Source organism: Apis laboriosa, unplaced genomic scaffold (assembly GCF_014066325.1).
Source record: "Apis laboriosa isolate Shangri-la unplaced genomic scaffold, ASM1406632v1 scaffold10_cov145, whole genome shotgun sequence".
In the NCBI taxonomy this organism is placed as follows: Eukaryota; Metazoa; Arthropoda; class Insecta; order Hymenoptera; family Apidae; genus Apis; species Apis laboriosa.
This window is the reverse complement of record NW_025220804.1, coordinates 1033489-1059889: the sequence shown is the minus strand read 5'-3', so window position 1 is coordinate 1059889 and position 26401 is coordinate 1033489. Positions and strand designations below refer to the sequence as shown.

The following is a 26401-nucleotide window of genomic DNA, read 5'->3' as shown; positions in this document are numbered from 1 at the left end:
TTATAGAAAAATTCTAAAGTTCTAACAAATTTACTTTATCCAGTTTAATATAAATTGTTATATAATATAAATAGTAATATTAATATAATAAAATTGAAAGTTAATTAATTTTATAAAAAGTCATAAATTTGTGTTTTATTTATAATAAATAAATTGTGAAATAATTAATCTAAAACAAAAATACGGTTACTTATTAAAAGTAACTTATAAAATTTCGAAGAATCAAAAAGAACTTTTAAAATTTATAAATATAAATAACTGTAATTTATCGAGGAACGCCAGTTGAAAATTTTATTATAATTTTTTCATTTATTTCTAATCGCTTTTCTTACATTTTATTATGTTTTTTTAATGGCAAATAAAAATTCTGCGATTTTTTTATTATATATATGTTATATTATATTTTATTTATTTAGAGATCTTTTATCTATGATATTTTCAAAATACGTAATCCATGCGAAAATAAAATTTTTGTGAAAGCATTTTAGCTCATATATATATATAAAAGAATAATTAAAATATAACAAGGGAAAAATGGAAAATAGATAATAAAAGCATTGTTTAATTAATTATGAAATATATACTTATCTTTTAATAACATATTAATTAATATTGTACAGACTGTAAAAATTACTTATATCAGTACTATCGGATTAAATGAAATCGTTACTTATTAATTAATTGGATTATGAATATATTGATCTATTAAAAAAAAAAAAAAAAAAAAAAAAAACAGAAAGAAAATTTCTTTCGTTCACTTTATTTTATGTGAAATAAAATCCTGAGATGAATACAATGTTAACCATTAAAATATTAAAATAAATTCATTAAACAATTTATAAAAGACAAATTTATAATGGAAAATTACCTTCGATATAAAGCGTAAAGATTCTTGTTACGACAATAGGACGTTTGATATTTTGATTATTGATTAGCTTATTATTAATATCGCATTGATTACATCTAAGATATATACATACAATTAACAACTAATTGATTATATAGCAGAATAATAATGACATGTTTTCATGCATACTTATATATAAATATGATCTATCGAAATTGAGATAAAATAATACTTATTAAAGGGAGCACTATTTACCAAAAAATACACTTTTTTATATTGATACAAACTGTGATTAGTTTGATTTTTAGAAAATTTGCATGATATTTGAGATTTTTGGAAGAATCTGTAATTTATATCTCTATATCGTATTCCATATCATATTTTGTTGCACCATTTTGCATTCTTACATCATTCAAATACATGTTAGTATATATATGTTTACGACTATTAATACTAAATAATATATTAAAATTAGGGAATCAAATATGTCTCTAAAATTTGCAGTCTTTTGTGAATAGTCGTTATTCACGATTTTGATATATCTAAATTGATTTGATATATCAATATTAAAAAATGCATTAAACACAAGGTTCTACATAATTTCCGGGGAATAAACCTGTTATGCCATCCATGACTCCTTCCCACCACCCATCGTCATTCTTTTTCAATACATAAATTACAGAGCTTTCTTGGAAGCTTAATTCATCTTCCTTGTCAGCATAATAATCATAAATTGCAACAACTAAAATTATAATATATTATTATATTTTAATATTATTTATATTTACTATGTTTAAAAAAAATATCACGACGTACCTTTTTCGATATAATTTTTTGGAACCCAACCAGGCAAATCTTCCTCATCTGGTACAATAGGCATAATAGCACTGCTAGATTGCGTAGGTCTACCAAATTGCGGATGTTCTTCTTGCTCTGGTGGTGGAGGTGGTGGTAATGGTGGGCTACTAGCGCCACTACTTCGACTAACTTGATGATTTAATCTTTCCGACAATGTATGATAACTGGTAAAATCTAATGTATTACCAGTAATACCGACTAATGGTGAAGGTGGGGCTAGAAACAAAAATCAATCTTTATTCTTTGCTTTTTTTTATTTAAAAGTGAATCTAAATCGAAAAAAAAATACTTACGAGGCATATTATTGTGTTGTTCTTGAACATATCCTGCTGTTACACTAGGTGGTGCTGGTGGTGGTGTTTGTGGATGACTTTGCAATGGATGAACTGTTCCTACTTGAGGAGGTGAAGTATGTTGAGATACAGTATTTGTTGTATGTGCATTATGATTGGTATTGTGAGTTGAATGAGATGTGGTATGAGCATGCAAAGGTAAAGTACTATAACCAGGACCACGTTCTCTTCTTGGATGACCCAATGGATAATTAGGAGCATAATGACTAGGAACTTGAGGTGGAGCAACTGCAGGTGGTGTTCTGTATTCTCGTGACCCTTTGCTCAATGTTCCTAAAAAAAAAAACAAAAAATTTATATATTAAACAACTGGAAAATTATTTTAAAACATAGATAAAGATATATTGCATTTTTTTATTTACCAGTTCTTACTGTCTGAGGAGGAGTGGGTGGTTTAGTAGTAGGAGCTGGTCCTACTATAGTAGCACCTAATCCAGAACCCGTGGAAGCTGCACCTAAACTTTGAACACTGCCTTGACTTCCTCCACGTTGTTTACTTCTTGGAGTACCACTACTACGTACTCCATGTCCAATATCATCCAAAATTGTATAATCTATGCTTTTCCTCACATATTTAATTGGTTTCTCAGGATTTGCTGGTGCAATAATTTTATATTGACGTACTGTAATTTTATTGGCGGTTAAAACTCCAATTTCTCTTCTAGCTACTTTTTCTTTGTGTATCATAACTGTTTGAGCAATATGGTTCATTTGGCTTTCCATTTCAGCAAGTTGGGACGTTTGTAAATCCAATAATTGTAAAAAATTATAGGCAAGGGTATTTATTTGATAGGCTACACTGGCCAATGATTGAGTGGTAAAATTTTTGGTTTCTTCTAAAGCTATTCTCTTGTTTTCTGCTTGAAAATAATTTGCTTCGCAATAATCAGCAACCCGTTCAAGATTTATATGATTATCAGCTAAATTACTTCTTCCCTCAGGAATTTCTTGACCAAGAAATGCTGCTAACTCTGCCATCACTTCAGAATCACTGCCTACTCCTGATGATACACAATAAGAACCGGATCCTTAAGAGAACCAGAGTAATATTTTTAAAAATTTATAAATTTCATTTTATGTTTTAATGTAGATGACATTCTGGAGTACACTGAAAAACCATTATACTTTAAAAATGATTTTATAAATATTATTCGCATTGACTAAATTTACGAAATAAAACATGAAACCATATGAACCATAAAAATTTGTTTCAACCTTAAAGAATAAGGTTATGTAATTGAATATAAGAAACTCATAAAAAATTTTTTGTAAATATAAAAAATAATATTTAAAATTACTGAAATTTAAGTTTACGTTCTTTTAATAAAGAAATGAGAAATTATTATATTAATAACTGATTGAAGGGCGGTGTCCCATATATAAGAAGCAAAATGGAGGAGAAACAAATTTTAAGACTAATCATGAAAAATGAAACATTGATACGAGAAATGATTTAAACAAAATAGAAAATGAACTAACGGTACTCAGCCATGTCGTAACTATCAGCTATTACACCTTCTTTAATTCATAATTACCAAAAATCTCCGAAACAGATTAAAATAAATAACGATTTATGTTACGTGATACGACGCTCAGTATAAGCGAATAATGTACTGAAACACTATTGGACAGCGTTTATTAAAATTTTCACGTAATTCAACAAAAGTGTTGTTTATTTTAAAATATAAATACGATAAACTATACACTTATACAAAAATTATATTAAACAGAAAAAGAAAGATTATACGAAAAAGAAAACTAACTCTTAATGACAGATTGTTGGAAGAAACTAAAGATGACAGGTACTTCGAGATTTTATGAGATTCGTATCGATCATTTTTTCGAGATATCGAACGATATTACAAAATATAGTAATTACATTGTAAATTTACAAAGGTAAGCCAGTAGAAGAAATATTCGTTGTAATTAATATATTTAATATTAACATTATGATATATAATTAAAGATTTTTGTCAAAATATTATATGTTCGACTCGATACTCGATAACAAGTAATATATTGCTTTGTGTTGAATGTTCAGATCGTTCGAAAGCAAGTTCGTAAAAAAGTCGACGACTATTTCATAAATTAAAGGTATCAAATCCAATTGAAATACTTACTTAATTGTCGTGACGATCCGGAAAATGATACTTTCTATGTGCACATACGAAACTAATAAATCGTTACGAAAAAGTTGATGCGCAAGAAAATCGTTATCTTTTATCAAACTCTTCGACAAATATTTTTAAAATGAATAATCTTTTGGAAGAATTAGAAGCTCTAAAAATCTCAAGCGAATTTTCTGAGGAAAACTTATGGATAGGATGCAGTAATATTGTCCAAAAGAGTTATGTTCCTGAAAAAACTATCGGTGCTAATCGACCATGCGAAGAAAAAGACTTCAAAGAATATAAACAAATTATAGACAAAAATTTGCAAAATATCAGATCTATGCTTCAGCATATCATTTATAATCGTAATGTTGGACACTTGCAAATAAATTTAAATGCATCAGTGATAAAGACTTTTACTATCAATTTATTATTACTCATTGGAGAACATCATGAAAAAAATGTTTGGAACACTGTAGAATCTGTGTCTATTTCTAAAGAATTGATTAGCGAAATCTTAGAATTATATAAATATCAAAACATCTCAGAATTTTTAATAGAGCAAGATAATTTTACAGTATTATTATTAACAATAAGGCCTAAGTTATTGAAAGATAGTTGGAAACTTTATCCAGCATCCGTAGCATGTTATAAATGGATTTTACATCAAATTGAGGTTTGTAAATTAAAATCATTAAGATTAAATAATCTGTAATCTTATGATATATTAAAATTAATATTTTTTTCTAATAGAAACCAGGTTTATATAATCATATTAGTGATGTGCTTCCAACAGCTTTAATAATTGTTGATGATTATGTGCCAGAAAATGTTGTAATAGGTCTTGAATGTTTACATCAAATTATTCAACATTCTCATTTGGTAAGATTCTGTATTATATAAATTTCAATTATTCAATGATGTATATTAATATTTTTAAATTTGGATATTCAGAAAAAAGGATTGATTGATACTGGATATGCGGAAGTAATTTTTCATGCTTTGGAATGCTTATCGCATCAAAGAGAACCCAAATATATAATTTTAGTATATGTATGCTTAACAAGTTTATTAGCCACTATTGAACATTGGAACAATACATTAAATGTATTTGAAGTAAGTTTATAAAATTGGCATAAGTATTAATTTAAGCATAAATCTTTTAATGCTATATATTGTTATAGTGGACAAAGCGAGATGATATTTTAGCTGTTCTATTAGATAATATGGAATTTGAACAAAATATAGAATTGAGACATGTATATATGCTGAGTTTACCTCAACTCTTGACTAATATTGGTTGTGCCAAATGGTGTGAAAGATTAACAAGAATACTTTCTGAGTATTGTGAACATCATACGGATTTAAAAACATTAAAAGCAACATTAGAAGTAAACATTTTTATATTTTATAATTTATTATTCTTTTATTATTTTTATAATATAAATTGAATATAACTTTTCAGACTGCAAAAACTTTTCTTTTGATGTTTCATCTTCGAGTGGCAGCTCATTGTGTACCATTATATACTGCCTTTTTGAAACTGCATTTTGATTTAACAAAAACTCCAGTATTTGATAAAGAAATAATGCAGAATTTAGAGGACTGTATTTGTTTATTATATAAATTATCTCCAAATGTAGGTTGTGCAGTTATGAATGATGATCGAATGCGTTCAGTTATTAAAAATAGTCTACAAGTAGTATGTTTAGGTGATATTAAGTATTTTCAGTGAATAAACTATATATAAATATATAAATATAAACATTTGTTTTAGAATATAAAATAAATCATGGGCTATATTATTTAACAAAAGAAAATTATTTTTTGTAGTTTCGTAGAATAGTAATGGTAAAAAAAATATAATAATTTGTACTTAGATATTTTATGTTGCAATTTAAGAAATATAAATGTATGATACTTTGTATTATAAAATAGAAATTTTTGTTAGAAACATATTTTTGTTAGTCTATTCTTATACCTATAATAATAAATTTTGTGAAAAATTAAAAGAAAATTATTAAATTATTAAATTAGATAAATAAAGAAATAAAATACATATTTGATTATTAATATGGTAAAATCAATTGTTAATATATTAATAATATATTAATAAACTTATGATAATATTCAATATTCTGATATTAATATAATGTTAAATATATATATAATATCACATCAAATATCACTTTCATCCAAAAGGTTATTAATATATTTAATTATTAATATAAGGATAATTTGATTAAAATTTTATATATTTACTAATTTTACATATATTTTTATTTATTATTTTCTTATTTTATTATTTTTATTTTCTTATTTTGATTACAAATGATAAAAAAGAACTTATTATTAAATTATAAAAAAATATCGAGATAATGAATAATAAAATTATTTAGGTCAAACTACATTCGACTTTGTACGGAAAATTACGATAAATGAATAATAAATTATAGAATTCTAGATTTAAATACAAAAAAAATTTTATAGTATCTTAATGCATATCTTAATTTATTATAAACACAATTTATTAATATAAATTTTTTAAATATTATGTATTTTTAACATAAACAGTTTTTTCAAAAAAGAATAATTAAACATATAAATGTTTTAATTAATTGAAAAATTATTACATTTATTAATTTCTTATTTTTTTTATTTTTCAGTAGAATTTATTTTTTAAAATTATTCAGATTTTCATAATTATAAACGGTACATTTTATACTCCTTTTTTTTTTATGTTTAAATTATGTGTAAATTATATTTAGATCACATATTTAATAAAATATGATTATAAAAATACTTACTTTAAAGTATTGCAATTTTTTTGCATTAAATTTACTAATTTAATAAATTTCTAAGAATATGTATATATTATTTGTTTGTTGAAATTTTATTAATTATAATTTTATTAATTATATAATATTGAAGTTATATAAATTTTTATTGAAATTTATTGTATTTGAATATTTAACACATTCACTGTATCGTATTTGTAAATCTAAAAAAAAATAATTAAATATTAAGATGTTTTTTTTGCAGTGAAACTTATTTTAATTTTAAAACATTTTAAAATTTATTTTCTCAGAAGGAATTGTTATAATAAATAAATAATTCATAATAAAAATAATAGTAGCAAAAAAATAAAGATAACTTTCATATACATACTTATATAATGATAATAACAGATATAATGAAAATTTTTTTTATCTGTGATATATAATAATCTGTAAAACTTTAAAATAAGTCATAAATATAATCATCAAGTCGTGCTTCATATTTGCAAGAAAATGATATCTTTTTTATTTATTAATTATAATATTTTTTTATTAATTATAATATTTCTCTTATTAATAATATATAAAATTTATAAATCTGTCATTCATGTATCATCCAATACACCACCATGTAAGTTTTATTATATTATATATAAGATAATTGTGATTTAATTCATAACTTATTAATAATTACAAATTCTGAAAATTTGATTTCGTTTTTATCTTTTTATTTATTTATTTTTTTTTAATTTAATATTTAAATATTAATTTAAATATTTTATTAATATAATAGGCCTTCCGCGATTGCCAATAATAGGATCTTATTGGCATTTATTATGGCATGATTATGAATACCCTTCTAACGGTGTCATATATTATGTAAATAAATTACAATCTAAAATTGTTACATGCTATTTCGGTAGTTATAAAACTATCATCGCGAACGATTATAAAAGTATTAAAGAAATATTAACAAAACAAGAATTTGATGGAAGACCGATCAACGTAGAAGTTCTTGAAAGAACATTTGAAAAATCGTTAGGTATTTTCTCATGAAAAAAATTAGATACGTATCAAATAAGAATAGGAAAATTAATGCATTTGATATTTTCAATTAAAAATTTCAGGTATCTTTTTTACTGAAGGTACATTATGGCATGAACAAAGAAGATTTGCTCTCCGACATATGAGGGATTTTGGATTTGGTAGAAGACACGAAATATTTGAAACCAATGTGATGGAAGAAATAGCAATTTTAGTTGATATGTTAAAAGAAGGCCCCATTAACGATGAAGAAAAGGTATTTTTAATGAAAATTATTTCAAAATTATAAAATAATTATTTAATGATTTTAATAATAAAAATAAAAAAATAAGTTAATAAGAAATAAATTCATTAGAAATTTTTAAAAAATGGATATGCATGTTTTCCGGATATCCTATATCCATATGTTACAAACGTTATATTGAATATAATGTTTGGTGAAAGATATGATCGTTCAAAATATCATAAATTGATATATTTTTGTGAATCTTCTATGATGTTTCAAAAAGCACTTGATACTAGTGGAGGAGCACTTTTCCAATTTTGGTTCTTGAAATATTTCGGAAACATGTTTGGATATACAAATGCAATAAAAGGAACTTGTCGAATGATCAATTTCGTTAAGGTATTATATTTATATATATTTTTAATTTATTTTATATATTATTTTTCATATATTAAATAATTGTTAAAATTCCATTATTATAGGAGTATATAGACAACAGAAAAGACTTAGATGATTGTGATAGAGGTTTCATTGATCGATATTTAAAAATTTTAAAAGAAAAGAATAATATAACGTCTACTTTCTCTGAGAAACAATTTATTATGACTCTTGTCGATTTCATGTTTCCAGCTACATCTGCATTACCAAGTGCTCTTGTACATGCAATCAAGTTTGTAATGCATCATCCAAGAGTAATGAAAAATATACAAGAAGAAATAGATAGAGTAGTTGGAACTGGAAGACTTGTTACATGGAATGATAGGAAGAGGTATAAATTCTATATAGAGGTATAAATTAATATAAAAAAAAAAGAATTCGTTTTAAGATTAAAAATCTTTTAGTTTACCATATACTGAAGCAACAATACGCGAATCACTCAGATGCGAAACATTGACACCATTTAGCGTATTTCATAAAACGTTAAAAAAAACTACTCTCTGTGATTATGATATTCCTAAAGATACATTGGTTGTCACGAATTTAGCAGCGCTAAATACTGATCCTGATTTATGGGGTGATCCCGAAAATTTTAGACCTGAAAGATTTCTTAATGAAAATAACGAATTGTGTAAAGATTTCACTTTTCCATTTGGATTTGGTACGTAAATAATTCTAGATGAATTTTAATAATATACGATATTATTGATAAAATTTTTTTCTCTATACATTAGGACATAGGGTTTGTGCGGCTGAAACTTATTCAAGATATAATATGTTTGAGGTATTCGCAGTATTAATGCAGAATTTCAATCTCTCGTTTGTGAAAGGTGAACCGACAGGACTTAGTGATAAACAATCAGGTTTAATCGTTACTCCTAAAAGAACATGGATTCGAGTAAAAGTACGTAATATTTAAAAAAACAATTCATAATATTGAATATCAAACATAGAAATAATAAGTTCATAATTATATACAATAATATAAATCGTATAAATAATTTACAAATAATAATATTTAATATTTTAATTTGCATTATATATATATATATAATATATATTATTATATATATTTTTATTACTTCTCTTTTTGATATATTAATATTGAGCAAATATATATAATATATTTATCAATTGTAATGTAAAGTCACATTGAGATTCATAATATTATGTATCATTATCAATCATTATTAATCGGTTAATTTATAATTTCTATATTAGCGATAATTTATAATTACGGTCAAATGTCAAAGATTATTTAAGATATTAAGATTAAAGTTAATGTTATTATTTCTGAATAAATTTGCAATTTAATTTAATTTTATGATTTTGATTGAATAATGATGGTAATGATATAATTGATGCGTAACTAATCTTTAGCTAATGTTTAATGAATATATATATTTATTTTAAATAATTATTTGATAAATATTTATTGATTTTTCCATATATATTTTTTTGTTATCAAATTTTTTTGAAGATATCGCATTTTTAATATGATTAATCTCAATATTAAGAAAAAAATATATTTTTTTATTTCAATAAAATAAACAATAAAATAAACTATTAGGATTAAAAATAAGACATCATATGCAATTTGTATACTATAAATTTATTTCATAATTTGTGACAATTAAAGACAAAAATTACATCGAATAAACGTAATTAATATACAAAGGTTTTTAGAAGATTGGTCTACAAACAAATATTGGTTATATTGTAATGATTTGAAAAATTTTCAATATTTTTAAAATATTCAGTATCCATAAAAGAAAGATTTTATATACAAATATTATAATTCTAGAGAAAGGGAAGATATGCTTAATCTTTTATGTTGTAAAAATGAAAAATTTACTTAATTACATTTTAATATTCATCTTCCCAAATTTTTTATCCTTTTTTCTTTCTTTTTTATACAGAATACTTATTGATTTTATAATCTTCTGGTATTGAAAATAAATAAAAATCAATTATATTTTTTCTACATGTTACATATGCATTATAATAATAACTCTTATTTTATAATTAGAAAGTACTATATAAATGCAATTATGAATGTAAAACATTGAATTTATATGTATAATATATTGCATTACCAATGAAAATTTTTACAATTAAATAAATATGTTAATAAATTTCAAAAAAAAAAATAGAGTATTACTTGAAAATAAAAACATTTGTACATTAAATTTTGCCAATAATGGCAGAACATTTTTTAATACAGTACAAAAGTACTGTTGCTTTACACATATATCTTAATTTTTTTTTTTATTACTATTGTAAATATACATATAATTCTGCAAAACTATTATATAATCTCTTGCATACAAAAGATTTTTCAATTGGTATGAAATCAACAAGACATAAAATCACATTGTACATAGCTCCATATGTATATTTGAATTATCAATTAAGATTTAATTTTACAATGCACTTTTTTGTAGATGTTCAGATAGTCTATTTCATATAATTTCCTATATGAAATATATTTATTCTCTGTGTACCATAACATATAGTCCCAAACATATTAATATTGCATATTTAAATTTGGGATATTCATTCATATATATTGTAATCATTCCTACATATGGTAAAAAACCTCTTGCTCTACCAACAACATCTTTATGTGTCAACCATAATTGACCAGTTACATATAAACCTCTATCATCAACAGAATTATTATCACCCTTTGTTAAAAATTTAACAGTATTATTTTGGTCGCCCCTAAAAATATATTAATTATATTTTCAATATTTTAATTTGTATTTATAATTTTTATTTTCATTTTATTTTATTAAGATTTAAAAAATACTTACTTTTCATGTATCTTAATTACTCTGTGTACAATTGGAATATATCTACCTTCAACTTTAAAAACAAGGATTTCTCCTACTCTGACTGGCTCATCTTGGTAATTGGTTAAAAATAATAAATCCCCCCTATGAAATGCTGGTTCCATACTACCACTATAATATTAAAATTATGTTTTTAAAATACTAAAACATTAAACTAAATCTATATATAAGTTAAAGGAATAAAATTAAATACAAAAATATAATTAATATATAATTTATAATATATATAATTAATTATATATATAATTTTATGAAATATTAAATATTTTTAAATGTTTTATATAATTTGATTTTTATAAAAAATAATTATTGTGTTTATAATTTTTAAATAATTTAAAATATATATGAATTTTAATACATTAGAGAATTGATTGAAATAATCATATCTAATATATAGTAATATATAAGAAAATAATTCCATGTTTTATATAAAATCAATAATTTTATATTTTAAAAGTAAATTTATTCGCGCGAAAGGTGCATCAAATACAACTATTAGGTTAAGTATTCAAATACCTGAGAACCACAACGATTGGACTTTCGGCACCTGTTACAACCATTAAGCCTTTCCAAATCATCAAGGCGGATGAAACGATCATACCAAAACTTAACATTTGATACAGGAACTGCAAAAAGATTCATAAAATAGTTATAAAGATCATTTCTTTCAAATGACCATATGTACTCTAAGAATCTATGATAATTCAAATAAGAAAATTCTTTTACCTGCCGTTTATTCATTCGCCGCACATCATCGAATATAGATTGCAACATGGTTACAACTGTTTTTATAAAAATTACAATAACCAAGTAAACAAAACAATTTCAATTCTACTTCACTTGAACACAACCGGCAACAACCAGTCAACGTATCACCACGTCACATAAACAATGAACAAGGAATGCCGGAACAAGTGGAATCGTTCAAATGCAATTCACTTACTTTATGCTATCGCGTGAACTCAGCTTTAAGAGAATTGTAAACGAAATTCAAATTGTCCATGTATTTTTTCCTTGCATATATATATATATTCTCTTAATCAATTCGATAATACATTTCGCCTTCAGATGTTAAAAAATCTTTCGCTGATGAAGCACTAACTTACCATTAATCTATGATCATATGTAAATTTGCAGAAAAGAATATTGAATTTAGGAAAAAATAGTAAAGATTTCAAGATTTCAAAAAAAAATTTTTACGAATGAGAATGGTTTTTGCATCTTAAACAATTAATATCTCATGTATATCTCATGTATATTTCATAATATACGTAATATATATATATATATATATATATATGTATATGTATATATTGTATTTTATTTTTTATTACAATATTCATATTCAATATTTATTCATTGAAGATAATATATATATATTATAAATAAAATAAAATAAAATACAACAAAAATTATATATAATTATAATAGTATGAAGAAAAATTTACATACAAAAAAATTTATTTTATATGTGGAATATATATTCATACATAAATATATTGGAATATTTATTTTATTGAAAGCAGATTACATATTTAAGAGATTTAAATTACAAGAAATTAGGAATGATGTACTCATATTTAAATTGAGATATATATTTTATAGTTCCTAATAATAATAGTAATTTTGTATTAAAAGAATATATTTAGACTTTTGTAATTCCAATAACACCACAAGCAAGACGAGCACCAGCATTTCCTGTAGTTTTTGATAATTCAACACCACCTTTACCAAGATCATCTGGATCAGCATGAACCTTATCAAAATAAAAAATACAAAATCAAATTGTATTTAATATATATATAATATAATTAATTATAGTAATTTAAAAAATATATTATGTAATACTTACTACAAGTGTTCTGCCAATAACACTATGTGGTCCTTGAAGTTGAATAGTTTTATCTGTTATATTAACGTTAGCAATACCACTTGCATCTGCTTCAATATTTCCCAAATCTCCAACATGACGTATATCTGAATCAGGCCCACCATGATCCTTTCCTAAAGGATTGAAATGTGCACCAGCACTTGTACAACCTGTTAAAAAGATATATATACAATATTATATGTATATAAAATATATATATATATATATATATATACACAACATATATAATAACTTCATATGTATTTATATGTACTTATTATTGCTATATATATATATGTTCTTATTATTATTTACTTATCTTATATTACTTTACATATTATTTCTGAAATTACATTTCAGAAAGGTTTATTAAAGTCTCAAGACTTTTTTTATAATTTTTAACAACAATTAAAAAATTAAATAATATTTTATTGAATATATATACCATTAGTGTTATCGCCGAATTCATGAACATGAAAACCATGCAATCCTTTTTTTAAACCGGTTACTTGACCCGTGACCTTCACAGAATTAGTACTCTCCTATGCAAGAATTATATTATAAAAAATAAATATAAAATATTATGATAGAATATTATGTTGAATATTAATCAAAAAAATTATTTTACCGGTTGTTCAAAAAAAATAGTGCCTTTGACTTCACCCTGAAGAACACACACTGCTTTAGTCATTTTCGAAAATTTCTCGACTACACGGAACGACAAGTGCTTCTAAGATATTGCACCGTAAGAATTCTCGTGTAGTTATAAGATGTACTTATGTTTTGCTGAATCACGATCACAAATAAGCTAATGTATCGTAATGAATATTTCAGCTGATAAAATGATGACCTTCCTGTTTAACAAGCACAGATAAACTATAAAATAGATTTTAACATTCAATGTATTTTTTGTCCCATGGTAGGACCTCTTCTATAACTTTAGTATCATTTTCAATATTATCGATTTAATTCAGAATAAGATTGTAGAATAAGATAACATTAGAAATAGTTGAAATTGAACTTAATTTCAATATAAAATTACAAATAAAAAAAAATCTTGTAATATAAAAAATAATAATAATACAAAATATAAATATATCATAGTGGAAAAAAGACAGAAATAGAGTAAAAATTCGGAATCATCATCATCATCTATAGAATGTCTTAGAATCTAAGACTTAAATAAGACATAAATACAGATAAAGAAAGAAAGATAGTAATAGGCTATTGACTATTAACACTATCTTTTGAATATTTTTAGAAAAATATTTTGACACTTTTAGTGTCAAAATAGTGACAAAATTATGATTTATTATTTAGATTCAAATTTGAAATGAATTCAGTATTAATTAATAGAATATTTATGTATTATTTTTTTATATTCATATAATTATTTTTATATTATTTTTAAACAATATAATTTTAATTAATAAATAATTAATATTAAATATAAAATTAAATATAGAATTAACTTAATAGATATGTTATAAAATAAATAACAATAATTAATTTGAAAAAATAAAATTTATAATTTGTAACATGAACATAATTTTGAATTATTTATTGATTTATAATTATTATATTATATTAATATTTTTGTTTATACAGAATAATTTATTTTTCTTAATTTTTATGTATAAAAGATATATAAGATATGTAAAATAATTTAAAATATTTTTATTGTAATATTCAATAATTGAAAATAACGATTATCGATAATTTTGTACTCGAAATATATCGAAATTGATAACTGAAAGTTAAGTTCAGTATTATATGTTTTATAGACAGTGATTGCATTAGAAATAATTTATTTATTTTAAATTAAACTTGGATATAATCTCAACTCAGATATAAAAATGCCTGGAGTAGAACATCGTAGTCAAACTCCATTCATACAATGGCTTCGAGATTTTGGTCGAGGTGTAAGCAAAATTTAGGTTCATTTATTGTTAATTTTATATTGCTTTTATATTTGTTTTAAATATTATGTAATTTGTTATTTTTTTTATGAACTTATAGAAAATATATTTCTTATATGATAATTCTGTCTAATATATTTAATAATTTTTCAATAAAAACAATTTTTATTTTTTAAGATCATAATATGTTATGTATTATTAATAGAATATTAAATATTATTATACATCAATTTATTTGAAGATTTAAAGTAAAATAAATGACATATAATATTATCATATAAAATGTAATAGAGAAATATAAATAATATAAATAATAATAAAATGTAATAAAATATAAATAATATATAATATAATATATATAAATAAAATATAAAATGAATTTATGTAAAATATAATATACATTATAGAGAAAACATGTATCAAGTTTAAGACATGCAGATGGTATTGCTGCACGTACACAACCACCTCCACATGTACCTGGAGGACCATATCATAAAAGCTCAAAAGTATATTACTATACTCGTGACGCTAGACGTCTTGTACAACCACCAATTGAAATATATACTGAAGGTCATTTAGAAACAAGGTGATTATTTACATTTACATTATACATAAAAGACTAGAAAGTAAAATATAATGCTTTAAATTGAATTTCTTATATAATGCTATTTAATTTATTAATTTATTAATTTAAGTATATTGTGTATAATTTCAGGAAAATTGATACAACTAAAATAAAATTAGAGGCATTATCAAAATCAAAATAAAATAAAAAATGAATGCAATGAAATAAATTTTAATTGTATTCAAATTGTAGTATAATAGATAATATTAATTTAAATAAAAGTTATACAATAGTGTTAAGATTTTTATAATTAAACTAGAGATTTATTGAATTATTTCCCATTTAATATTTAACCGACAACAGTACATAAATAATAAACAGAGGAATGTTTTTTATGTATACACATTTTCTGCTTTATAGCAGACATAAAATAATTTTTTCACTTTATAATACATTATTCTTACATACATACAGAGCACAATGTTTTCATAAAATTTATATAAGTCTAAGAATAACATTGACACTAAGAAGTTTGTACAAACAGCAAATGTAACATTGCTGTATCTAACAAATATAATACATAATATATTCATTCAACAATTTTTGTAGAAATAATGAATTTCTTCATTATAAATTAACAATTGTCAATGAAAATCACTTAGAAGTAGAATTTAATAGGGAATTTGATTCTGATAATACTGTATCATATCATAAGTTTTCGTACGGAAATTGAGGTAGCTGTTACGTATTACGTTGAGCATATAGGCCGCTGCTTCGCGATCAGTTGCTGTCGGCACAAATCTACCGCGTAAAAGTTTTATTGTTTGTCCACGGAAACATGGCAATCCAGTATCAAGCATTAAAGAAACTAAAGAAATAATAGCTTCTTGATAAGGTCTGTAAAAATTATGACTTAATTAGAATTTATAATTAATTCGAAAATTAATTATTTGGAAAAAAAAATAAATCTAATTGAATTATTCAATCAATTATTTCTATATGTTGAATCTTTTATAAATTAATTGAATATAATATGTTTAAAATTTAAAAATCTAACAAATCTTGTAATTCCAAATTTTTCTGAATTTATTTTCATTTACCTTACGGCAAGGAAAGCCTGTACACATAATTCCATAAACCAACGGAAAGGTGCAGCTTCCATTTTACCTCCCATTACAAGCACCATTTCATCAGTCAGCTTAATATCAGGTTCAAACCCTAAATTACCTCCAGGCGAACTTTCAAACATAAATCCAAAATCGATATGTATAATATGGCCTTCAGTATCCAACATAATATTACCATTGTGGCGATCTTTTATTTGTAAAAGATATGTAATAACGCTATAGGCAGCCATCGATTTTACGAAATTTCGACGTACGTTTTGGAATTCTTTCGTTGTTTCATCCCCATAACGTGTGATAAAATATTGATGCATATCAATATCAGTGGTGCGACCAAGTTGATCACGTGAAGTTGCATTAGGTACACATTCTATGACACCACACTGAAACATGTATTCTTTATATTAATACTTTATATTAATACTTTATAATATAATAATGGTCATAAAAAATTTAGATTAAAATTATTCCTTATAATTAAAAAATAAAATAAAGTAACTTACCCCAGGTGCTGTAGCTACTACTCTATATGGGAACAAAAATAAATTTAATCCAACTTTTTGAAATATATTCTTGAAAATACTGATTACTTGTAAAGCTAACATATCTTGTCTAACATCATCTCCAACTTTAAAAATAGCAGCTTGCCATGTCTCTTTTTCTGATTCTCTTTTATTAACATCCATTTTACCATTAGCTGATACTGCTAATGCAATATTTTCTAATTCGTTAATTCCATATTTTCGTACTTTAAAGCGCGCTAAAAATGGTGCTTTTGCAGCACTATAAATAATAAAAATATATAGAATAATAATAACTAAAATGCAAAATATAAAGAAAATACTTCAATGTATTTACCTTTGCATAGGAGTCCCACTTTGATAATCAATATCAATTACCATGGCTTCAGGATTAGATGGTAAATAGCAACTTGGTTGTACTTTGATTTTTGATAAAGCTTTTAAACATGCTGCTTTACGTTCTGGACCTTTAGGATATGGTCTTATTTCACCTGAAATATTTGTAATCTTTTCAAAAAAGTCGAATTCTCTTTCATAAAATTGTTTTGCTGGGCCAGATAATGATCCTAAAATACTTTTTACAAGCGAATCTAATATATCATACAGAATAGGATCTTTAATTTGTTTATCTTCATCTAAATACATATTTGTATACATATTCCAAATTAATTGATGTGCCACTACCTGCATTAAAAATTAAACATAACAATAAATTTTAATTCAAAAATAATTAAATGATGTAAAATATAAATGATGTATATATAATATTCACTTGTGAACGTTTAGCGATTTTTTTTATAAATTCTATTACATAACCCATAGTATCATGGCGTACAGCTTGTACAAGTTGCGGTATGTAGAAAAGTACAGCATCTGCTGGATAGCTACTTAGCACCTCTACTGCATATTGTGCAGATATTGGATGATGAGGAAATTGACGAGAAAAATATGCTAAAGCTTGAATAGGTGATACTCTTTCCCATGTTAGCATATATACCAACTAAAACATATTGAAATAGTAAATTACAATATATAGTTAATAAAATGTAATAAAAGATTTTTAAAAATAATCTTTAAAAAATATCTTACTTCAGGTACATCATTAAGTAATGTATCAGTTGTGACAAGATATTGTAAAGCTTCTGGAACATGCATAACTGGTACAGGTTTAAGACGAACAAGACCACATACTTCTTTAATAATAATTTCTGAATTTTTTAATCGAACTGGTAAAAATATAGCAAGTACAGGACTAATTTCCCATGCAAGCCGCGTATATTCACGCCATCGATCATTCATACCCTTAGCGCGCCATTCTGCAATACTCGATTCACCAGGAAGTGCAAGTTCTTGTCTTCCACTAGGATTTCTCCAAACCTATAATTTAACATATTAAATAATGTTGAAAAAATTAAAAAAAATATATAAAGTGTAAAATTAGAACTTACTAATAACATTTCTATTTCAACTGCCAGCAGTTCAAGAATCAAATTTCTTTTCTTTATATAGTCCTTTACAAAAACATTAGCATTCATAACACGTTTGCTACGATTACTACGTTTACCTAATGTATTACTACTAGTAGACATTGGAACTGTATTAATCCATACGCTCGTCGGTGTTTTTGAAAATTCACTATTAGTAGTACCTAAAGCTGTACTTAATGAACTAATTGTTTCGCTAGGTCCAAAACCACCAGTTGAATATGACTGAGGTGTTAAAATTTCAAATTCACTTTCGTTACCAGTCATTACTAAATATTTTTTATCACTATGCATTACCTAAAATATGATAAAATAAGTATTATTAAGCAAATAGAAACAGATAGAAAAAATCTAATATTTTTCTAAATTGAAAATATCTTACTAACTTGCCAAAATCGTATAAGCGTAACTAAATCTTCATGTAATTGCTCTAATTCTTGTGTTGGTACTTGACGATCTCGACAAAAATAATCTAAACAATTACAATATACACGTTCTCGTAACACGTTTTTGCTTAATGTTCTATAAATAAAATTAATTATTTGATTATTCAATAAGTTAATATTTAGTAATATTGAATTTTGCATGAATACTGAAATTTGCATATATATATGAAATACAATACCTTGATAAAATATCTCCTTGAAGAAGAAGTAATCCACAAGAAAGTAATTTAAAGCGTACTCCAATTGCGGCGACATGGCGGCTCATTCCAGGTTCCTCACCAGAAGCACCAACAGTCATGGGCAGTGACCGATGTAATAATATTACAATCATGTCAACTGTCTCCTGACAGCAATATTTAGCAGTTTCAATTAATTCTACGATAAATGTAACCCAAATATCGTGAGGTTTGACTTGGGGAGGATTTGGACCTAACTTGCAACCTTCGTATATTGCCAGAGGACTAACTTCTTCTTCATCTGGTGCAAACAAACCCATTCTTTTGTCAACAGTATATTGCCATGCAACAAACATTTCTTGTAAGAAACGTAATTTTAAATCTGGCCGTACAGTGAGTATCCATTGCCAACATTCAACTGCTGTAATCATAGCTGCAGGAGTGAACAATTCAATCTGCGAAGAAGCTACTGTATGTAACAAACGTCTATGTGTTCCTGAATAGAAATTATAATATTGCAAATTAATATTGCAAATATAAGAAACAAGAATACCAATTTTCAAAAAATTATTATTGCAAATTACCAGGCATAGATATTAATAATGCAGTAGCACGCCAGAGAGCGCTACGATGCGTAACATCATTTCGTGCACGGCAAGCCATCCATACAGCATCGATTAATAAATCTACAACTTTATTCCTAATTTCTTCGAATGATATTTCAGAAGTAGATGATTCGGTTTGCGCCAATGATAACATTCCTGCTATTTCTCCGGCATATCGTGATCGTGTTGACATCATTGACAGAAGCCAAGAACTGGCTCCTTTTGGACCTTTTGGTCGCTTATCTAATGAATTGGTCTATAAGAAATATATTTTATTATTTTTAAAATAAGATATTTTAAAATATTAGAAATATCATTTTACATTTGGTAAGGCCGAGGTTGGAATAGCAAGATCTACAAATTCAAGAACTGAATCAGTAGATAAACATAAACCAGAATGATGTTTTAATCCAGAAGATGGAATTTGATTTACATATTCTTGTAAATGTGATCTAGTAGCTTGAGGCGCCCATTTCATAGCTTCTTGTACTATGCCTTTACACCTTGCAGTAAAATCTTTTACAATTATCTACATAATATAATTTAATTTTAGTATTTGTATGATTAATATATCTAATATTAATATAATATATATATACCTCTCTAGCTTCGAGTGTATCCATTAATTCAATACTATATGGTGTACTAGGTATTCGTAAAATTGGTGTTTCTTCATTTGGATCAATTTGCAATGAAAACGATAAAATCTATATACATACAAATAATAATTTAATTGAACATAATAGCATAAATATAGAATAAAAAAGAATTCATACTTGTAATATATCCAACATGCTCCAAAGCACTTTACAATTCCATAAAAGATGTGGAAATGCATCCACCAATGCACTAAGATATTTATCCGCTATCCGTCTAATTTGTTTATGTACATGATTAAAATATACCAAGAGGAACTGAGCATGATTTTCGAGTTCCTTTTCACGTCGTTCATCTTTTGGTTTACGCTGCATAACATCTTTGAATTTCACAAAGACAGAATCAGCAACACAACAAATACATTGCCACATACCGCTTTTATCTTTTTGTAAATCTGTATCACATAAATATTCCATTATTGGTTGTAAACTAGGTTCAGAACTGTTTGCCACTCTCAATGTCTCTAACCAATAGACTGATAATAAATATGTACATTGTGCAAATTGTAATTTTGTCACATATTGTGATATATCGTTTGTTCTGTAAAAAAAAAAAATAATGTTTATAATATACATTAATATAATATAATAATTTATATACAATAATCCTTTAAAAATTTGCAACAAAATGAATAAAAATATTTACCGAGTACTTAATTTTAATATTTGACTTCTTAATTCTTGTAATTCATTCAAAGAAACGCTATCATTGCGTACAGCTGAAGTATATTGTAATTCTCTCATTTCAAGTCGTGCACTAGTTTGCGAAATAAGATAAGGCGATTTTACAGCAATTTCTTTAACGCCTTCATACCATTCTACGGGCCACAATCGCGGTGCTTGATCGCCAGCAAAACCCATCACGACACAATAAAGCCAAAAGTCTTTAAAAAGCTTTAAAAGTCTTTTTTGTGGATGTCTGATCGGTGGAAGTCGCCGTACTAATATAGCAATTACAGGAATGAGCACACCTAAATTTCCTGCGCTACTTGCTGTTTTCTGATATATATATTAAAATATAAGAATTATGATAAAATTTTGTAAATTGCCATATAATTATTAATTAAGTCAATTATAATTACCGTCATAGTAACATTATTTGATGCTTTATCACTGGCACGTTTACCTTCTAATCCTAATTGAACAAAAAGTTCAAGCAAATGAAGTAATAAATCATTTAATTCTGTTTCACCTTGGAGATTTGCTGCTATATTTGCAAGAGCATTTGTGACTGCTTTAGCTACATGACAGTACTGTTTTCGATCATCATTAGAAGCATAAGTTGCCGTACTTGAACCCAATGACATAGAAAACATTTGCATTATGCCTTCATAAATCTGAAAAAAAAAAAATATTTGTATATTTTACATAATATAGTAATTTATACATGAAAAATTTTATCAATTTATTTGGTAATTGTTAATTAATCTTGAAATGAACCTTTGATTCGCATTTCGCAATAATCATACATCCTAACTGATCCACGATCAGAAAATCAAGATCACTCGGAGTACGACAAAATAATTGTTGAAAAAATGGGAATATTGTACGCATAGTTTTTGGGGTATCTTTCAACGCAACAGCGACGTGCCCCAACATGATTACTATATTTTTCGAAATTAATTCGCTATTCGACCTGTCATCGGATTCACTAAAAGTATTGAAATAAATAATTGAGATATCGTAACTAAAGTATTCAAAAAAAAGAATTCAGGGAAAAATAAATAAAATGTAAAAATGGAAAAATATTTATAGTACCCGTCGCATATATCAGCAGCAAATAATCTATTCGAAACACTAGCAACTAATGCTGGTACACAATCCGGATTCACAGAATGAGCAGCTTCTAGAGCAATACAAAGATTACCAATAGCTGCATCTCGTAATTTCTCAAAGGCTGTTTGTATCGACGAAGTAGTTTGTTTCGAATCTTGTATATCTTTCCCTTAAAAAAAAAAATTTTTCATATTGCATATAATTATGTAATATAGCATTACAATATAATATGTTTATTAAAAATTTTATACCACCTTTTTCACTTTGTTGACGATGTAATTTAAGTAATATAGGCGATGGAACGACAAGAAAATCTCGAAGATAATATATAGATGTACTTGCAATATTAGGAAATTTTTGCGCTAATTTTCCTAATCCTTCAAGGCATACCATTAATAAAGGCATATGTGCCAGCACCAGTTTTGGTCCATGATTAGAATTAATCTTTTCAACTAAACGTCCACATAAACTATCCGCACCTGTAAATAATATATAATTCCATAAATAATATTTGCAAATGTAATCCTACTATTCGTAAGCTAGATAATGTTTGTTAATTCTAAAAATTTTTCCCAGAAAATGAAGAGCACTGTATAGAAATTACTCTTTCAATAATTTAAAATAGCAGTGCATAGAAATATATAAGTATATATATATTGTTGTAATAGTCTTATGTATGAATTTGTCGCTTATTTTCGCATTAATAATTGAACAAACAGTTAAAATTAGCTAAGAGAATTATATTTAGTGGAATAACAATTAAATTAACGGCGTTAATGTAATATCAAAGAAAATTGTATTCGTTAGTTAAAAATTGTTGAAGGTTATCAGAGATATGGGATAATCAATCGAAATGCAATATAAGCTAAATTCGAATACCCTCGCCAATCAGCATTGAACTGATATCTGCGAATAGCGCGGACAAATCATACTGGTCTCTCACTGGAAAAATAACGTAATGATCTACATATAATCCTACCAATGCAGAAGATTTATATTTAAATAATTTTATTAAAACATAATAAGAATATTAAACATATATGGTTTTCCAGACTATATTAAAGTGTTGATTTATTACTTACCAGTTTCATCACCAATTGCCCAAACAAGAAGATCAACACACGCAGAATTAGCCATAACATTTACTTTAAATCTATTTACAGTTCGGAAATTAGTATCCATGTCTTCGCGTTCGCTTGCATCATGTTGACGCGATTGCAATTCTGTTTGACCAGATAAAAATAGACCTTTTACGAATTCTTGTACATCTCTTGTAAATGGAGTAGGCAAATCGCGTTGATTTTGTAACAATTCTCGTAAAAGAGCAACCATTACTAAATTCATTGTCTCACTAAATGTACGATAAGGAAATATTTGCACCTGTCCAGAATTGTAAACCTAAATAAAAATTTAATCAAGTGGAATTTATATTAAATAAAATTAATAATATAACATTGTATAATATTAATATAAAATAATAATAATAACTAACTTGTTGAGTTTCTTCATCGAGAAATGTTAAAATTTCTTTAGTAAGCAATTTCTTTGCTAAAGCCAATACACTTTGTAAATGTACTACATTAAATTGCATACCAGCTCTTCTCTCAGGGCTTTCATTACATCTCATTTGAGGAAACTGATTGAAACTTGATCCATATCGACTAAAAAAATATGTGGGCGGATCATAGGGTACTGATGAATAAGATTGTAATGATGGTCGTTTAGCACAGGGATATTCATGATCCCCGATCAATAAACTTGATGCAGTATCCACAGTCGGATGAGGATTCAAATTACCACTTAACGACCGAGGAATAATTGGTCGAAAGTTTGAAAAACTATGTTGTTTTCTATCCGATATTAAACGCGTTTCTGCATTTGGTTTTAAGAGAGGTGGTTCCGGTCTCGGGAAAATACGACATAAAAGAGGTGGATCAGTATATGCAAAGCGACCCATAGATCGAGCTAAACCAATTAATACTGGAACTAGACATTTACACAATGACACTAAAAAAAAAATATATATATATAAATATATAATTATAATAAAATATAGTTAGCGATAAAAAGGGAATATCTACATTTTGCTTGCATCCCTCTATTGCCATTTTGATCTTTATATCCTCTAATGAGATTTGTTAAAACTGCAAGTATTTCTACTTGAGTAGAAATGATTTCTTCACGTACTGGTTCACATCTAGCTGCAACATCACTAAGTAATGTATTTAAACAAAAACTAAACCGTTCAGCAACAGGAATACGTTCACTAGGTGAACATTTGACCTCATCCAACCATACAGCTTTTGGAAGACCACGTAATAATCGTAAAAGATAAGGTAATATTTTATCCCGATGTTGTAGACCAGATTCCAAAAAGTATATTCCCAATGCAATAGTTGCATCTTGACCTCTTTGATCTAATCTATATATACCTTGAGTAGATTCTTGTGGGCATAACTTGAATAATTGTGAGATCTATATTAAGAAAAAATTTCTTTAATTCTTAACATTACTAATACAATTATTTAAATCAAATGTATTTAAGAAAAAGTTATAGATACAAGTATAGCAAATTTTTTTCTTATTGATATTAATTGTATTTATAATGATATTTATTAATTGTCAGCATAATTTAAACTAATTTTAATAAATAATAATTAAATATTAATAATCTTATTTAATAATTCAATAAAGAATATTTATATATTTTTTTTAATTTATAAAAATATAATAAACACTCATATAATATAAATATCAAAAATCATTACTTTATTATATCACTTTATATTAAAATCAAATGCATATGAGTTATATAAAATTATAATATAAAACAAAATATTATTTGATTAAAAAATGTTTTATGTTTAATTAATTAAACATAATAAAAAATTTAATTAAAAATAATAAATTAGAAAATAATTATTTAATACAAAAGGAAAAATTAGAATATTTAATAATAAATAAAAAATATTTTTCAATTTTTTTATTTACAAAGTTGTATTTGTAAAACAATTGTTTAAAGTGAATTATGTCTGTAACATATATTATAACTCATTTATTTAGAAACATAATAACGTCAATAATTAATTACAATGAATTGATTGTCTGAATTACATCATGAGATGACATATCAGAATATTAGCTGACATATTCTTGAAATTAACCTAATCCTAATTAAATGTCAAATTTTTTTTGATACGTAAATATCATTTTAATTTACAATACAAGATCAATAATTAATATACCTTTTCTGATGATGTAGGTTTAATTGCTGCTAAACATCTAGCTAAATGTTGGACGGCTTTCGAGAAAAACAATTTCTCGTCTGCCACCATTTTGCCCACTGTCTACTTGCCGTATGATTATATTTCTCGTAAATATCGTCTGCTTGTCTCATTGATAAAGCGCCTTCTATTATTCGATTTATCGATTATTCAAATTCGATATTTAAATTTCCGCAAATTTGAATTTCAGTTTATTTCTAAAGAATAATAAGATATTTTATATATATGTATTTATAATATTAATAATAAATTTTAATGATCAAAATCTATTTCATATAACTATGTAAAATTTATATATTTAATTAAATGGGAAAAATTATAAATAGAATAAAAATGAAATTTGAAAAATATAAAAATTTAAGATATTAAATTTAGTGATTATGTAGTAATTAACTACAATATATACTAAATTTATTTTTACATTTAATGAATATATTATTTGATTTATTTGATAATCGATAGAAAT

General features: G+C 25.0%; 7 protein-coding genes across 12 annotated transcripts; 3 read left to right on the top strand and 4 right to left on the bottom strand.

Annotated features, from left to right (window-relative positions):
• Window positions 1-739: 739 nt before the first annotated feature.
• On the bottom strand, window positions 740-3834 carry LOC122710610 (abl interactor 2). Of its 5 annotated transcripts, none has more exons than XM_043928601.1 (5): window positions 3822-3834; window positions 2421-3086; window positions 1999-2331; window positions 1664-1921; window positions 740-1589 (listed from the first exon to the last, which is right to left on the bottom strand). In XM_043928601.1, exons 2-5 carry the CDS (start codon window positions 3034-3036, stop codon window positions 1426-1428), a joined length of 1371 nt encoding a protein of 456 aa, XP_043784536.1. In that variant the 5' UTR covers window positions 3037-3086; window positions 3822-3834; the 3' UTR covers window positions 740-1425. The 5 variants fall into 5 exon arrangements, with proteins under 5 accessions (XP_043784536.1, XP_043784518.1, XP_043784502.1 ...); XM_043928583.1 differs by lacking the exon at window positions 3822-3834 and adding an exon at window positions 3538-3811 and having other exon boundaries at window positions 2421-3166; XM_043928567.1 differs by lacking the exon at window positions 3822-3834 and adding an exon at window positions 3538-3811.
• Window positions 3835-3841: 7 nt separating this feature from the next.
• On the top strand, window positions 3842-6009 carry LOC122710603 (TELO2-interacting protein 2-like). The gene is made up of 6 exons (XM_043928554.1): window positions 3842-3954; window positions 4100-4845; window positions 4923-5051; window positions 5124-5285; window positions 5354-5560; window positions 5635-6009. Exons 2-6 carry the CDS (start codon window positions 4309-4311, stop codon window positions 5902-5904), a joined length of 1305 nt encoding a protein of 434 aa, XP_043784489.1. The 5' UTR covers window positions 3842-3954; window positions 4100-4308; the 3' UTR covers window positions 5905-6009.
• Window positions 6010-7442: 1433 nt separating this feature from the next.
• Window positions 7443-11669, top strand: LOC122710674 (probable cytochrome P450 304a1). The gene is made up of 8 exons (XM_043928669.1): window positions 7443-7577; window positions 7740-7988; window positions 8074-8246; window positions 8346-8615; window positions 8699-8985; window positions 9059-9315; window positions 9389-9558; window positions 11536-11669. The coding sequence occupies exons 1-8, from the start codon at window positions 7460-7462 to the stop codon at window positions 11575-11577; spliced, it is 1566 nt and encodes a 521-aa protein (XP_043784604.1). The 5' UTR covers window positions 7443-7459; the 3' UTR covers window positions 11578-11669.
• Window positions 10783-12392, bottom strand: LOC122710682 (signal peptidase complex catalytic subunit SEC11A). The gene is made up of 4 exons (XM_043928680.1): window positions 12236-12392; window positions 12026-12135; window positions 11471-11620; window positions 10783-11378 (listed from the first exon to the last, which is right to left on the bottom strand). The coding sequence occupies exons 1-4, from the start codon at window positions 12281-12283 to the stop codon at window positions 11144-11146; spliced, it is 543 nt and encodes a 180-aa protein (XP_043784615.1). The 5' UTR covers window positions 12284-12392; the 3' UTR covers window positions 10783-11143.
• Window positions 12393-13088: 696 nt separating this feature from the next.
• On the bottom strand, window positions 13089-14222 carry LOC122710919 (superoxide dismutase [Cu-Zn]). Its single transcript, XM_043929173.1, has 4 exons — window positions 14008-14222; window positions 13825-13921; window positions 13362-13549; window positions 13089-13265 (listed from the first exon to the last, which is right to left on the bottom strand). Exons 1-4 carry the CDS (start codon window positions 14068-14070, stop codon window positions 13155-13157), a joined length of 459 nt encoding a protein of 152 aa, XP_043785108.1. The 5' UTR covers window positions 14071-14222; the 3' UTR covers window positions 13089-13154.
• A 920-nt stretch (window positions 14223-15142) lies between these two features.
• LOC122710925 (NADH dehydrogenase [ubiquinone] 1 alpha subcomplex subunit 7-like) lies at window positions 15143-16073 on the top strand. Its single transcript, XM_043929185.1, has 3 exons — window positions 15143-15301; window positions 15706-15884; window positions 16014-16073. The coding sequence occupies exons 1-3, from the start codon at window positions 15236-15238 to the stop codon at window positions 16063-16065; spliced, it is 297 nt and encodes a 98-aa protein (XP_043785120.1). The 5' UTR covers window positions 15143-15235; the 3' UTR covers window positions 16066-16073.
• Window positions 16074-16146: 73 nt separating this feature from the next.
• On the bottom strand, window positions 16147-25986 carry LOC122710910 (phosphatidylinositol 4-kinase alpha). Of its 2 annotated transcripts, XM_043929154.1 has the most exons (23): window positions 25897-25986; window positions 24733-25126; window positions 24144-24658; window positions 23734-24049; window positions 23531-23593; window positions 22906-23130; window positions 22634-22820; window positions 22316-22526; window positions 21958-22212; window positions 21522-21874; window positions 20996-21416; window positions 20819-20926; window positions 20542-20748; window positions 20199-20475; window positions 19618-20110; window positions 19379-19514; window positions 18957-19289; window positions 18598-18885; window positions 18281-18508; window positions 17846-18192; window positions 17491-17770; window positions 16964-17370; window positions 16147-16760 (listed from the first exon to the last, which is right to left on the bottom strand). In XM_043929154.1, exons 1-23 carry the CDS (start codon window positions 25984-25986, stop codon window positions 16535-16537), a joined length of 6360 nt encoding a protein of 2119 aa, XP_043785089.1. In that variant the 3' UTR covers window positions 16147-16534. The 2 variants fall into 2 exon arrangements, with proteins under 2 accessions (XP_043785089.1, XP_043785099.1); XM_043929164.1 differs by lacking the exon at window positions 23531-23593.
• Window positions 25987-26401: the final 415 nt, after the last annotated feature.